The sequence below is a fragment of the Podarcis melisellensis genome (genome assembly GCF_964234715.1).
Source record: "Podarcis melisellensis genome assembly, chromosome: 17".
Taxonomy (NCBI): Eukaryota; Metazoa; Chordata; class Lepidosauria; order Squamata; family Lacertidae; genus Podarcis; species Podarcis melisellensis.
The window spans coordinates 14,259,418-14,275,661 of NC_138534.1; the positions used below are offsets into that span (position 1 = coordinate 14,259,418).

Consider the following 16,244-nt stretch of genomic DNA (forward strand, 5'->3'; position numbering starts at 1 on the left):
CATGCTATATGTTGCCCTGCAACCAGTCCATGCAGAATGTAGACACCCAATATATAGAAAGGAGCAAACTAGGGATATTTTAGAGAGCAGGTTAGCAGGTGGGGCCCATGACTTACATCAGAGGAGCCTACGCAACACAAAACACGGTTGCTGTAGGTAGGTTTTGTTTTATTTGTTTTTTATCTTATATTTTGGAAATGTACATCCAGGTGTTTTTTCCTTTAATTTTTTTGGGGGCCCCTAAAAGAGTGGGGCGCTAAGCTAGAGCTTGTTTAGCTGATACGTAAATCCGGCACTGGTCATGATGTCCTCACTGCTACTGGAGCTGTTCTACTGCTAGCAGGCAAAAGAGGACTCTCCTTCTATCCTGCCCACCAGCAAACTGATCTAGATTAGGGTAGCATTAATCCCCAAACTCTCGTAACTGGCTTTCATCATCCAACTCTGCGACAGCTTGACTTTGCAGGGCAGAAAGTGGTAGCCATCTGGAGGACAACCCAGCCAAATGAATCATAGAATCATAGAGTTGGCAGAGACCACAAGGGCCATTGAGTCCAACCCCCTGCCAAGCAGGAAACACCATCAGAGCACTCCTGACATATGGTTGTCAAGCCTCTGCTTAAAGACCTCCAAAGAAGGAGACTCCACCACACTCCTTGGCAGCAAATTCCACTGTCGAACAGCTCTTACTGTCAGGAAGTTCTTCCTAATGTTTAGGTGGAATCTTCTTTCTTGTAGTTTGGATCCATTGCTCCGTGTCCGCTTCTCTGGAGCAGCAGAAAACAACCTTTCTCCCTCCTCTATGTGACATCCTTTTATATATTTGAACATGGCTATCATATCACCCCTTAACCTCCTCTTCTCCAGGCTAAACATGCCCAGCTCCCTTAGCCGTTCCTCATAAGGCATTGTTTCCAGGCCTTTGACCATTTTGGTTGCCCTCCTCTGGAAACGTTCCAGTTTGTCAGTGTCCTTCTTGAACTGTGGTGCCCAGAACTGGACACAGTACTCCAGGTGAGGTCTGACCAGAGCAGAATACAGTGGCACTATTACTTCCCTTGATCTAGATGCTATACTCCTATTGATGCAGCCCAGAATTGCATTGGCTTTTTAGCTGCCGCGTCACACTGTTGGCTCATGTCAAGTTTGTGGTCAACCAAGACTCCTAGATCCTTTTCAAATGGGTGGCATATAAACAATAAAATTGTTGTTGTTGTTACTTTTTAAATTTGCATCAGCCAAATTGCGGGCACTTTCGTCCTGCAAGGAGATGGCTCATCGCGTCTCGCATTCCAATGCCTACATTAACAAACACCCCAAATAAAAACTCCGTAAACTGGAAATGAAAGCGCAGTCTCAGCAAAGTGAAAAATACGGCCACTTTTTTAATACGGCATCCTTGCACACGTCTCCCCCCACCGCCCCCACCCCCCACTGATTTAAGTGCAACATTGCTGGAATGTAATGTGAAAATCCACACTTGATTTTAAAAAATCACTGTACACAGCTGGCCATTCTAGTTAGCTTCTTGGGGGCTCTCAACTACACTGGAGAGCATTTCCATAATAAATTATCTTTATACCCTTAACAAGAGTAAGATTCCAGACATCTGATTGGCTCCTTCTGCAAGAAACGAATTCTCTGGAATAATGAAACGCAGCGGCGGCTCCATTGAGAGCCGGCTACCCTGTAGCGTTGCAAAGAAAACCGCAGGGAAACAAAATTATGCTTTCCTCTCAACCTAAGTTTTTGAAAAAGTAAACAAATGCAAAGGTAATAACAGCACTAATGATCTTGGCATGGGGCATTTCCGGGGGAACGGCCGATTCTGCCTTGTGATAAACGGCCTGCGGTGAACTCTTTCCCTCGGTCATGAATCCCCAGGAAATGCCCCGAGTCTCGATAGTTATTGCTCAATTATATATTGCTGTTATTCGAGAGCACAACACCCTCTAGGAACCGCAGAAGATGAAAGGGCTTTGGCTCCACAATATGGGGGGACACCGATTAGCTTTGACACAACAGAGCAGTTGCTGATCAGAAAGCATCTTTGTAACTCCAGACAGTGTTCAAAGGCTCGGGGTGCAAGCCCTCTTTGTAAGTTTGTTTTAAACTCTGTGCCCATTGTCCCGTCCTTTGTTGCTGTTTTGGGATGAATAGATCATTTCCATCTCTAAGGATTAACAAGGTTTTAACTTCGCCAGTCTCAGGGCGATTGCCAGTCTCCTTCTGAACGCTTCGATGCATGATTCAAAGTATGAATTATTAGAAGATTTATTTACTTTATCCAGGGTAAACTGGTTGCGTCAAATTCTCAGTGCTAACACTGGAGCATTTGTTTCCTGGAGCAATTAACTACTGATTCTATTTCCCTCCAATCCATTTCCCTCCAATACATCGCAACGACACAAACTTTCCGCTCATCTGGAGGTGCCGAAAATGGCTTTTTTCATCTAGCAAGGATGCGGAGAGCAAAGGATTGCAAAGCACCTGACGTTTCAAATGGGGGGATCGAGAAGCACGATCTAGGAAACTTATTCTCAGCTAGCAGGAGAAATAAAGAGCTGGCCTTATTTTTACTGTTCAACAGCATCGTCTTGACGTTGTGCTGCAGTCCTGCAAACCCTGCTGCGTCCCAATAAGGTTACTGCATCGGACAAAGAAACTCTGCCTTCTGTCTAATAGCTTCTGTCCTTCCAGGTTCCAAGCCTGAATCTGATAGATGCCAGGTATCAGTCACAACTTTGATCTGTAGCCAACTTCCAACAGTTGTGGCCTGTGACTTCCACTGACTTTTACACAGGTAATAGCTTCATTCTCCGTTCTTAAGCTTATTAGGATGGGCTATGCCAGTAGCGGCAACAGCAGTCACAAAATTAAAAGACGCCTGCTTCTTGGGAGAAAAGCTATGACAAACCGAGACAGCATCTTAAAAAGCAGAGACATCACCTTGCCAACAAAGGTCCGTATAGTTAAAGCCATGGTTTTCCCAGTAGTGATGTATGGAAGTGAGAGCTGGACCATAAAGAAGGCTGATCACTGAAGTATTGATGCTTTTGAATTATGGTGCTGGAGGAGACTCTTGAGAGTCCCATGGACTGCAAGAAGATCAAACCTCTCCATTCTTAAGGAAATCAGCCCTGAGTGCTCACTGGAAGGACAGATCCTGAAGCCGAGGCTCCAAGACTTTGGCCACTTCATGAGAAGACAAGACTCCCTGGAAAAGATCTTGGTGTTGGGAAGGATGGAGGGTACAAGGAGAAGGGGATGATGGAGGACGAGATGATTGGACAGTGTTCTCAAAGCTACGAACATGAGTATGACCAAACTGCGGGAGGCAGTGGAAGACAGAAGTGCCTGGTGTGCTCTGGTCCTTGGGGTCACGAAGAGTCGGACATGACTAAACGACTAAACAACAAATGCCAGTAGCACACACAGGTCATATACTGCCTGCCAGATTTTATCCAGCCCTTTGCATCCCCTCTGGCACATCAGCTGTTCAGTGGGAGCAGCTAAAATGGGAGAAAGGCTTTGATGCTCTGCAAAGAGTGCAACTCCAGCTCCTTTCTTTGCAAGAAGATCTACTGTAAGAATATTGAAACAGAGGGGCAAACAGTCTCAACAGAGAGATCTGTATTCCTGGAAGTACGCAATAACTGCCCATACAATTTGCAACTGCATGCATTCAATTTTCAGGACGCAATTGCATTCTGAAGTTGGAGGCACTGAATAGCTGTAAAGCAAGGCTTCCAGTTCAGCTTCACTTTGGGGGAGGAAAGGGAAAAAGACACATCAACATCAGGGGGAAAGATTAACAGCAAGTTCAAATGCCAACTTTACGGAGCAAATGATGTGGACATTTTGCATGCTTCATAATAATCAGAAATATTGGGGTTCCCGAAGAACATGGTGCAAGGCTACTACCCTCCTTAAACGGCACAGCCACCCTACTCAGAAGCATAGGTAAAGGTAAAGTGACCCCTGACCATTAGGTCCAGTCGTGACTGAATCTGGGGTTGCGGTGCTCATCTCGCTTTATTGGCTGAGGGAGCCAGTGCACAGCTTCCGGATCATGTGGCCAGCATGACTAAGCCGCTTCTGGCGAACCAGAGCAGCACACGAAAATGTCGTTTACCTTCCCGCCAGAGCGGTACCTATTTATCTACTTGTACTTCGTGCTTTCGAACTGCTAGGTTGGCAGGAGCTGGGACTGAACAACGGGAGCTCACCCCGTCGCGGGGATTCAAACCACTGACCTTCTGATTGGCAAGTCCTAGGCTCTGTGGTTTAACCCACAGAGCCACCCAGGTCCCATACTCGGAAGCATAAAGGAATATAAAATCTTGCAAGGCTGCATTGTAAATCCCCGGAGGAAATATTTTCAAGAAAAGGGGAGAGAAACAGCTGCATGTCTGCTTTTGTACGCAGAAAAAACACAGCACTTCAGCTTTAATAGCCAAGTTATTTTAAGAATGCCCAAGGAACCGTTTTCTTTTAGTTGTCAAATTCACTAACCGGCATAATTTGTCATCTTCATAATTTCCCCTGTGCTATTCTGCTCCGCAAGTTCTCTCTCTTTACTCAAAGCCTAATAAATGTGGAATCAGGGAGTATACGGCACAGAATTGCTTCCAGAGAGAAACGGACGGAGCAGAAACAAAACAAAACTCCTTCCAAACTATGCTGAGTCTTTTCATCTTTGAATCTTACTTGGCTTGCCTGACGCATTTCACACATGAAATCTATTATGAGGCAGGATGCATAGGCTCACAGAAAGTATGCTGGCTTCTGTTGAATTTTGCTGGGGGCGGGGGCGAAAACAAAAGATTTGCCAAGAATTAGTAGATGTGGTCTTGGCAAGAGCTGTGGCGTTTAATATCCAGGCCTGACATGCAAGCCAGTGAGCACTGTAAGTCTCATTAAAAGGCTCCATTATACAAAAGCACAAAAAGATTTAGCCGTCTTCATAAATCACCCCAAAGCAAGCCCAGGACTCGGGAGCAACATGAGTAATTCATCTGCTGTGTTTCCTACTTCATGTAATCCATTATATTCTAATATAGGACAACCATTATATTTAACTCAAGCTGAAAGTTATCCTATGAGTTTGCTTTTTAGATCTTGTGCTACGAATGTTCTCAAAAAAGCTCCAAAGAGGCAACTCTTCCAGTGTACCTTCCCCCGCAGAGATCTTCTTAAGTGGAAAGTGTTTATAAAACACCACGGCATCCTTTTGTGATTTTAGCTTCAGCATCTCAGCTGCAACGCTTCGTTGATTATAAGAAACTTGAAAATTAAAACAAGGATGTCTTGGTTTTTAGCATACTTCTTATACATGCAAGTATCCCCCCCCCCCCCAAAATCACCATCTAGATCAGTGTTTTGCAAACTTGGGTCTCCAGCCTTTTTTTTTTTAACTACAACTCCCATCATTCCTAGCTAGTAGGGCCGGTGGTCAGGGATGCTGGGAAATGTAGTCCAAAAGCAGTTGCAGACCCAAGTTTGCAAAACACTGATCTAGATCAAGGATAGCAGGGAGTCATATTTCTTCTGTGTCATCAGTTCTTTAATCCTCAAACACTAGGGTCTCAAACAACGGTGCCTTTTAGGACTGGGAGGTGCTGTGGGTCCTGAGCACCCTTCTCTCCATGAACCACCCAGTGACTATCCGATAGTTATCACCAACCTTGCCTTAATCCAGTCCCTCATCTTTTGTTCTTGTACAGTGTCAGAACTGGCCACCTAAGGCAGTGCCTCTGACCACAACAACAATAGCATCATCGTTGTTGTTGTTGTTCTGCCCACCTGACTGAGTTGCCCCGACACGCTGGCCGGCTCCCAACAAAATATTAAAAACTCAGTAAAACCTCAAACATAAAAAACTTCCCTGTACAGTCATACATCAGGTTACAGACGCTTCAGTTGCATTTTTTCGGGTTACGGACCGCTGACACCTGGAAGTACAGGAACGGGTTACTTCCCGGTTTCGGTGGTCGTGAATGGACAGAAGTGCTAAATCACGCTTTGCGCATAAGCACCGAATCACAACCTGTGTGTGCACAGACGCGCCACTGTGGGTTGTGAACGTGCATCCCACACAGATCACGTTCGCAACCCGAGCATCCACTGTACAGGGCTGCCTTCAGATATCTTATAAAAGTTGTGTCGTCCTTTATCTCCTTGACATCTGAAGGGAGGGTGTTCCACAGGGCGGGCGCCACCACCAAGAAGGCCCTCTGCCTGGTTCCCTGTAACCTCACTTCTCGCTGGGAGGGAACCACCAGAAGGCCCTCGGAGCTGGACCTCAGGGTCCAGGCCGAACGATGGATGTGAAGATGCTCGTTCTGATATACAGGACAGGCCCAAAGCCATTTAGGGCTTTAAAGGTCCCAGTGTCCCCAACACCTTCTGACCTCCCCAGGTTGAATTCCAGTTGGACCATGAAGAGAAACAGTTAGCATAGGGTCCTGGCTGTCATGGCACCTCACCATAAAGCTCTGTTGGTTGGTCCCCATTGAGGCTGGTAGGGCAGAAGGACGTGAAGCTAACTAATTATAGTTTGGGCCTCAACCACTTGCCTGGTGAGTTCTACAAGGGTGACACTGAGGCAAAGGAGGTAGAAGCTGACAGTCTAAGCCACCTGCTGGACTGGGTGTGTGGAAGAGCCCAACATACAAATGAATCATCCATGTGCCTTGAATGTTAAGATGGGAGCAGAATCATTATAGACATAAAGCACATCTTAAGGACAACGTTTCCACAAGTAAGACGCAAGTCATTCAAATGTTTTCTTAAAAAGCCTGCGGATGGTTTGCAAAGGAAACAGTCAGCAAAAAGAAAGGGGGTGCCATTTCCTTTTGCAATTTGCCCAATACACTCTGGAGGGTTGGAAGAATTGTTCGCCTTGGCTTTCGAGGAGCTGCCCAAGGGGATGCAGAAACCTAGAGGAAGGGAAACTGCCCAAAGTTGTCCCTTTCCCCGATTTGTTGCCAAATTACTTTCATCTGCAGGGGGTCAAGCATTGGGTTCCACCCTTCGTCTGCAGAGAATTAGTTTCAATCACAGGATTTAGGGGTATCCAAATAGAACCAAAGGGTTGTTCTTAATTCAGGTGTTTTAAAAAAAACAACACCTAAGCTTCAAATGTTTTAAATGTGACCAATTTACTTCAAGAGAGAGAGGAAGATAAAAAAAATTGTTGTGCAAAAACAAGTCCTGTTATTTTGGGCAGTGTGTTCTGATGCCTTAATTTGGAAGGCTGCATCCATCATGGACATATCAAAGTCCACACACTGTCAGCTTTGCAAACCATGCACACTGAGGACAGAGGCAAGAGCTGCAGCTATGAAGATAACAGCTGTTATCCCCCCCAAAAATCTTGGCCTCAAAGATAAGACATTCCAGCGAAAGGGAGGTATGGGGAAGTCGGTATATGTTTAATGTTGTGTATGTTTTTGTTTTGTAATGTGTTTGTCTTTTATTATGTGTTTGAAAAATCAATAAAAAATTTATAAAAAAAAAAAGATAAGACATTCCAGGTAGATAAGAAGAAGAAGAGAAAGTGGCCCGTAAGTACAGATAACAACAAAAACAATATTGAGATCATAAGCAACAGGACACATCTCTGCAACAGACATCCTGAAAAGAACTTTGTGTTTACCTTGTACAGAGAATGGAGGGAGGGAATATAATGCTTTGGGAGGAATTTTGCTTCCTCTGAGATCTATAAATTAGTCATAAAATGACAATCACGTCGTTGGCAGGTCTCAGTGCAGCTTATTATCTGGAGAAGTAAAACGGCCACATTGCATGCCTCTGCGGATGACTAATGAATGAGGAAAACAGAGAGGCTTATTTTTTAACCAGAAGGGAATATGGTATTCTATCCCAAGGGCAGCTCCTCGAAAGCCAAGGTGAACAAAACAGGCGAAGTGAAGGAGAAAGGACAATCTGCGGAGCTCTGGGAAGCTTACCTCTGCCTGACAAAGGGCATGGAGACCTTGCAGCACGAGGACAGCCGGAGTGGCTTGGTCAGGCTTCGTGCATTCATTCAGCACCTGGGAAATTGCAGCCAACATATCCGCTCCATGTTGGTAAGGCCTAATCAAATGCAAGAATTACTTTGGTAATTACAGAATATTCCATAAAGGTAAAGGGACCCCTGACCATTAGGTCCAGTCGTGACTGACTCTGGGGTTGCGGCACTCATCTTGCTTTACTGGCCAAGGGAGCCGGCGTACAGCTTCCGGGTCATGTGGCCAGCATGACTAAGCCGCTTCTGGCGAACCAGAGCAGCACACGGAAACGCCGTTTACCTTCCCGCCAGAGTGGTACCTATTTATCTACTTGCACTTTGACATGCTTTTGAACTGCTAGGTTGGCAGGAGCAGGGACCGAGCAACGGGAGCTCACCCTGTCACAGGGATTTGAACCGCCGACCTTCTGATCGGCAAGCCCTAGGCTCTGTGGTTTAACCCACAGCGCCACCCGCGTCCCAACGTTCTCCAAACTGAATATATTCCCTTTCTCCATAAAGAGAGAAAGCAAACAGTCAGATACAATGGTACCTCGGCTTTCGAACAGCTTAGTTCCCGAAAAACTCAGAACTCGAATGCTGCAAACCTGGAAGTAGGTGTTCCGGTTTTCGAACTTTGCCTCGGAAGCCGAACATGTGCCTGAGCTTCCGTTTTCACTGTTACACAGCGAATTTAAGTCCCCCGCATAGTAATTGAGGTGTTTTTCCTCCCGCTTCTGCCCTTGCGCCACTCATTTGAGTCCTCATCGTAATTAAAGCCTTCTGTTTTGATTGCAGGGTTGTGAGGTGATATTTGGTGCTTTTGTTTTTGCTATTTTTTGCATTTTTGTTTGTGTGGCTTTTTCATTTTTGTGACTGTGGCTTGTTTTTCGTTTTATGGTTCATTGGTTGATTGATTGTGTGACTGCAGAAATGGATAAAAGCCCCCCATCCAAACAATGACTATCACCAGCGCAGGTAAGAAAAAAATTAATTTTAATTTTTGTCATCTACAATACTGTCTAATTTATTTTATAGTACAGAACATTGATTGTTACTTTCATTTTATAGCTCAATGGTCTTGTTAGATAGTAAAATTCATGTTGAGTTGGTATTTTAGGGGTTGTTTTTAAAAGTCTGGAACGGATTAATCCATTTTGCATTCCTTTCTATGGGAAAGTGTGCCTTGGTTTTGGAACGCTTTGGTTTTGGAACGGACTTCTGGAATGGATTGAGTTTGAAAACCAAGGTACCACTGTATTTGATCTGAGCGCATCTCATAGCAATTGCTGATTTATTCATAGTAGTACATGGCAACTTCTTAATCACATAGGGATATCATTATCGCCGTAATCATTCCACTTCTTAGTCAAATGCCGTCTCCCGAAACAGCTTGGGTCAATTTAAAAGGCCTGTGTCCAGGATGGTTGGAAATAGAGTTGAAGAGACTTTGCCAAGATCCTGGATGTGGTACAATGAATCGCCTTCAAGCAATAAGGTACAGAGGTATATACCCATGTTGTCTGACACAGAGTCCTTTGGTTGGCTGCTGGCATAACTTTTCAAACCAGATACTATAACAAAAACCAGGAACACTGGCATGTGGTGGGTGTTGGTGGCAACTGGAGTGCTAAAGTTGGTCCTGCTCTTTGGACAAAACAAAGTCAGAAGCCTAGACTCCTAATAAGGAAAGTCTAGCCAGTCCAAAAGCTGCACAAAGCCTGTCAATCACAGAGGTTGATACTGTGCACCCCTTTGTCCTTCAGCACATGACAAGGGCTCAGAGGTTCAAGCACCAGTGGCGTAGCGTGGGGGTGCAGGAGGGGCCGGCAGCACCGGGCGCAACATCTGGGGGGCGCACTCGCACTCGCAGATCTCTGCTCCCTGCTAAAATCCACGGGTTAGGGGGCGCAAATTACTTGCCTTGCCCTGGGTGCTGACAACCCACGCTACGCCACTGTTAAGCACAGACAATCCATAGTGGCTCAGAAGCGTGGGTCCGTATCTTTCTTTTCCATTCCTCCAGCGATAAATGTTTTTTATTCCAATTTTTAACAATTAAGTACTAATATATTTCCTGCTATTTTATGGAACTTGGTGAGCGTTACTTTTTCTAATCTACTGTGCCTAAAAGTGTAACTATAGGCTCAAACGGTTGCTTCTATCTAATGATCTATATCAGGCATGTCTACCAGTTGATCGCAGGGTGTCAGGATTGTGATTGATCACCCCGCCCCTGGTCAATCCAATGGGTAGATCATTGCCAGTTTATTTATAGTGGATGTAGATCGCTGTCTCTTGGAAGTTGAACGTGCCTGATATATATACCATATTTTTCGCTCTATAAGACGCACCAGACCATAAGACACACCTAGTTTTTGGAGGAGGAAAACAAGAAAAAATATATTCTGAATCTCAGAAGCCAGAACAACAAGAGGGATCGCTGCGCAGTGAAAGCAGCGATCCCTCTTGCTGTTCTGGCTTCTGAGATAGCTGTGCAGCCTGCATTCGCTCCATAAGACACACACACATTTCCCCTTACTTTTTAGGAGGGAAAAAATAAGTCATCTAGAGCAAAAAAATACGATAGTCTTGCAAAGTTGAATTGAACAACGGATTAATGGCTTAAATCCCAAACTGTGAACCTCAATCCGTTGTTGGACCAAATGCAAACAAATACAGTGGTACCTCACGTTAAGTACTTAATTCGTTCCGGAGGTCCGTACTTAACCTGAAACTGTTCTTAACCTGAAGCACCACTTTAGCTAATGGGGCCTCCTGCTGCCACCATGCCGCCGGAGCACGATTTCTGTTCTCATCCTGAAGCAAAGTTCTTAACCTGAAGCACTATTTCTGGGTTAGCGGAGTCTGTAACCTGAAGCGTATGTAACCTGAGGTACCACTGTAATAATTTCATCCTCTTTTTCTAAAAACTACCCTCTGTTTCCAGCAGTCAGTCTTGCCCTCCAGAAAACGTAACTGCAATGGGGAGAGACCAGGTCCTGGGTCCAGCATCAATAATCCAATGAAGCACATAAATCTCTGCAGTTCTGGACAAACTTAATCCCAAACAACCACTTTTGGGGATGCCGTTGCTCACCTTTGCTTGCATATGTCTCTGATAGAAGCAGCTTTGGCAATCACCTTCTCCCACTGAGTATCTTTTCCAACGGATAAGGAAGCCATATCCGACATCGCCATGAATCGCTGCAGTTCTGGGTAAACACGATCCTAAAAATAATTTGATGGAAGGGGAAAGGTTTAGCAATTTAAATTTACCAGGATAACATTCTATTTTACGCAGCTCCCTAAAGTCATTTACATTGCAAAGTGCCGTGCCCCCTGCTGCAAAGCCTATTAAGATGCGGTTTCATGTACATCTGTAGTTAATATACTGCAACTTAAGCAAACATAGAACTTACAGCAAGTGTTCACAGAACTAGTCGTAAAGTGTTGAAAGCATGTCACACAGTGGCGGAGCTTCATGCTCTGGCACCGGGGGGGGGAGCAGGCAGGGGCGGGGCGCATGTCCTGGGGGCATGGCATGCCGCCTACAAGGGCATGACGCCCAGCGTGGGGGGCCCAGCAGCGATAGCACTCAACCGGGATTGTGGGGCGGGGGCAGTGCGCTCCCCCTGCCCCCTCTTCCTCTGCCAGTGATGTCACATGCAGTATTTCATTACTAATAATAATCATAATACAGTGGTGCCCCGCAAGACGAACGCCTCGCAAGACGAAAAACCCGCTAGACGAAAGGGTTTTCCGTTTTGGAGGCGCTTCGCAAAACGAATTCCCCTATGGGGTTGCTTCGCAAGACGAAAAAAATCTTGCATCCCCCCGCTGGTTTTTTCTGCTTTTTTCGCCCTTTTCTTAAGCCGCTAAGCCGCTTATCAGCTGTTCCGCTGATAAGCCGCTTAACAGCTGATCGCTGGAAGCCGCTTGACAGCTGTAGCGCTAATCCGCTAAGCTGTCAATGGGCTTGCTTCGCAAGACGAAGAAACCGCTATACGAAGAGCCTCACGGAACGGATTAATTTCGTCTTGCGAGGCACCACTGTAATAATTTGTTATTTATACCCCACCCATCCGGCTGGGTTTCTCCAGCCACTCTGGGCAGCTTCCAACAAAGTATTTAAATAAGTCTGTTAAACATTAAAAGCTTCCCTAAAGAGGGCTGCCTTCAGATGTCTTCTAAAAATCTGGTAATTGTTCTTCTCTTTGACATCTGGTGGGAGGGTGTTCCACAGGGCAGGCGCCACCACAGAGAAGGCCCTCTGTATGGTTGCCTATAACTTGGCTTCTTGCAGGGAGGAAACCGCCAGAAGGCCCTCGGAGCTGGACCTCAGTGTCCGGGCACAACGATGGGGGTGGAGATGCTCCTTCAGGTATACTGGTATATTAATCCTTACAACCCGAGAAAGGTCAGTATTGTCTAGGCCAGGCATGTCCAACTCCCAAGAGACTGCGATCTACTCCCAGTATAAAAATTCTGGCATTGTCATTGGAGGGAGGAGGAGCATGTGGGTGGGTGGGTGGGTGGGTGGGTGGAAGGTGGTGGCTAACTGGAAGCGGGGGGAGATTGCCCAGAGTTGTTGAAAATCAATCAACAGCTGACCTACGCACTCGTTGAGCTTACTTGCACTTGCTGCCTAGTCCACCTCAGTGTCCAGGCTGAATGATGGGGGTGGAGACGCTCCTTCCGGTCTACTGGGCCCAGGCCATTTAGGACTTTCAAGGTCAGCACCAACACTTTGAATGTAACCTCGCTTCTCGCAAGGAGGGAACCGCCAGAAGGCATTGGAGGGACCTAGCGCTGGGGGCAGGGAGCAACGACATTCCTTGCCCACTTTATTTAATCCCAAGATCAACCAGTATCACCTGCGATCGACCAGGATGACCCAGGGGATCTACCTGTCGATCACGGTCGACCGGTTGAACATGTCCGGTCTAGGCCAATGGGTTGGAATCCCCAGTTTGATGGCCTGTTGCCGGATCATTTTTTTCTGCCCATCTGCAATATGAGTGATGATAACATTGACTTAATTGACGGGGCTGTTGTGAGAGTCACTATTTCTGTTTCTATTCACAGAATCATAGAACTGTAAAGTTGGAAGCGACTACGAGGATCATCTAGTCCAACGCCCTGCAAAGGCAGGAATCTTGTTATTATAGACTCCTAGGGCAGTAGAGTTGGAAGGGACCACAAATGTAATGGCAGCTAAAGAATAGCAGCGTATACCAGATATTTTACCAGAAGCCGCGTCTTGGTTTCTGAACATTTTGGAAGTCGAACGAACTTCCGGAACGAATTCTGTTCGACCTCCAAGGTATGACTGTATTGTAAAAGCTTCCAAGAACAAATTATTCTGCATACTCCCCTCCTAGAGTGGCCTGAAGGATTAGCTCTTAACAACAACAACAACAACAACAACAACAACAACAACTTTATTATGTTTACCCCACCCATCTGGCAGGTTTGCCCCAGCCACTCTCAACAACGTTCCTAGCAGCCATTGTTAAGCGAGAGGCAACAGCACGATCAATTACTCCCCCAAAATGTGATTTTTCGAGACAGAGATTAATTGCTTTCCATCTTTTTGACAACCTGCTTCTCCCATAAAGATGTCATCAGGCGTAATGCAACAGCTTGAAGCTTTGGTGTGTTTCCCAACACCTGTAGGGCACGTAAAATCTGAGCCACGCAGACCTGAAAGAGATTGTTTGCTCATTTGTAAAAACAGAACTTTCTCTACATTCATTTACAATGCAGAATACATCTGGAGAGATTAATTTTGCAGCAGATACAAAAGCGCCGATCAGTTCTGCGTGCCAAGCATCTAGGGCTACATCCAGATGGCAACTTTTTCACCTTGACAGCAGCACCATTTAGCATCATGATAGCAGCACAGGAGGCAGAAGAGGAAATGTTAGGTGCCAGAGAAGGTGCTGAGGCGAGGCTTTGGCAACAGTTCTGCGTTGTCACTGGGTTAATGACTAATCTTTTAATCTGCTATTTTCGGGTTGAGGGGGGCATGCAGGCCTATTCCGTCAACACACCTGACTGTAAATAAATCACCTCTCTGGAAACCTTGGGAGATAATCTTTTTAAAGATCTTTATTCCACTGAAGGCATATTTACATTTCCTACAGTGTAACCTGAGCTACACCCATAGTATATAGTGCTATGGGCTACTTCTGTTTCCTACAATTACAGATATTATTTCTGAGCTTCTATTTGTTGCAATTCGAATGTTCCTGGCTACAAGGCATTCAGGCTATGTAGATCTACATCTTTGGCAACCACCCATAGCCTAAATGAGGGACTAAGTAGTAGTAGTAGTAGTAATAAAATAATGAGGGACTAAAGTAGTAGTAGTAGTAATAATAAATAAATAAATAAATAAATAAATAAATAAATAAATAAATTTGTTTATACCCCACCCATCTGGTTGGTTTCCCCGGCAACTCTGGGCGGCTTCCAACCGAATATTAAAAACAATACAGCACCAGACATTAAAAACTTCCCTAAACAGGGTCGCCTTCAGTTGTCTTTTAAAAATAAAATAGTTGTTTATTGCCTTGACATCTGCTGGGAGGGCATTCCACAGGGCAGGCACCACTACGGAGAAGGCCCTCTGCCTGGTTCCCTGTAACCTCACTTCTTGCAGGGAGGGAACTGCCAGAAGGCCCTTGGAGCTGGACCTCAGTGTCTGGGCTGAACAATGGGGGTGGAGACGCTCCAGGCTGTTTAGGGCTTTCAAGGTCAGCACCAACACTTTGAATTGTGCTCGAAAACGTACTGGGAGCCAGTGTAGGTCTTTCAAGACCGGTGTTATGTGGTCTTGGCAGCCACTCCCAGTCATCAGTCTAGCTGCTGCATTCTTGATTAATTGCAGTTTCCGAGTCACCTTCAAAGGTAGCCCCATGGAGAGCGCATTGCAGTAGTCCAAGTGGGAGATAACCAGAGCATGCACCACTCTGCGAGACAGTCTGCAGGCCGGTAGGGTCTCATCCTGCGTACGAGATGGAGCTGGGAGACAGCTGCCCTGGACACAGAATTGACCTGCATCTCCATGGACAGCTGCGAGTCCAAAATGCCAAAATGACTCCCAGGCTGCGCACCTGGTCTTTCAGGGGCACAGTTGCCCCATTCAGGACCAGGGAATTCCCCCACACCAGCCTGCCCCCTGTCCCCCAAGAACAGTACTTCTGTCTTGTAAGGATTCACCCTCAATCTGTTAGCCACCATCCATCCTCCAACCGCCTCCAGGCAAGTAACATATTCCATATGGATTCCTCTAGGGAAGATAAAGCATTTTGTTGGAACAAGATGATACCCATTTAAGTGATGGTTAATGACATTCTACCAAGGTGCTTTCGTTGCCCTTGACATTTTATTCCAAAATTAAAACAGAAGCAAAATTTGCTTTTAAGAAACAAAACGCCTTTTCCAGCAGAGAAAAGTTAAAATTTTGTACTGACCTTATGAACACCCAAAGCAGGCAAAGTATACAAGATTTCCCGGCACAGAGTGGGCTCCAGCGGCGTTCCCAGCTTAAACATCAGGACGGGAATCAGATTTGGCACCTAAAATAAATAACACCCATAAAAAATGGGTTGCTATGCTTCCATGTGTGGACAACAATGATAAACATCACCGCCATTTTGAGCTGTTCTCCAAGTCTTCATAAAACAATTAGTTACAAACAGAAACAAAAATACGAACACAGAAATGAATTTTTTCTGGAACACAACAAAATTCAGTGGTATGCAAATTGTACAGACGATTGTTTCCAAGGCTATTTTATTTTTTAACAATTCTGTTCCTTCACCTTCCAGCAGAGTATTGTAAAGATTTCCATCTCAGTTTTATTATTTGCTTCCAGAGTCAAGATCTGTCCTGAGTTTTGTTATTCAGGGAGGGTTTCCCTGCTCCCCGGTTACCTCCAATTACTGTAACTTTAGAACTGACTTAGTGATCCCAAGTTTGGACGTTTGAGCTGGCTCGAAACCAAAGAACAAATTCAAACCAAACCCCTTACTTATTGGCCGGTGGGCATACAGATACTGAAAAGGGTCTGCACAGTCTTAAATTAAATTCCTTCAAGGACCATTAACTCAAACAGGTTCTGAACCTTTCTGAAATGTTAAGGAAATTTTGCCAGTTCCTGTGCACGCATGGAAAATAAATTCTGAAAGCACCCAAAAGTTCCTGTTTGTTATGAGAAAGG

At 45.5% G+C, this 16,244-nt stretch overlaps 1 protein-coding gene across 4 annotated transcripts in view; it reads right to left on the reverse strand.

Annotated features, from left to right (window-relative positions):
- Positions 1-16,244, reverse strand: part of FOCAD (focadhesin) — a 136,942-nt gene that overhangs the window by 81,992 nt on the left and 38,706 nt on the right. For all 4 annotated transcript variants that reach the window (XM_081893681.1, XM_081893682.1, XM_081893680.1 and 1 more), the window contains exons 12-15: positions 15,496-15,600; positions 13,619-13,720; positions 11,115-11,245; positions 7,974-8,100 (exon numbers count right to left, since the gene is read on the reverse strand). In XM_081893681.1, coding sequence (XP_081749807.1) covers positions 7,974-8,100; positions 11,115-11,245; positions 13,619-13,720; positions 15,496-15,600 — 465 coding nt within the window. The remainder of the gene's footprint in view (positions 1-7,973; positions 8,101-11,114; positions 11,246-13,618; positions 13,721-15,495; positions 15,601-16,244) is intronic.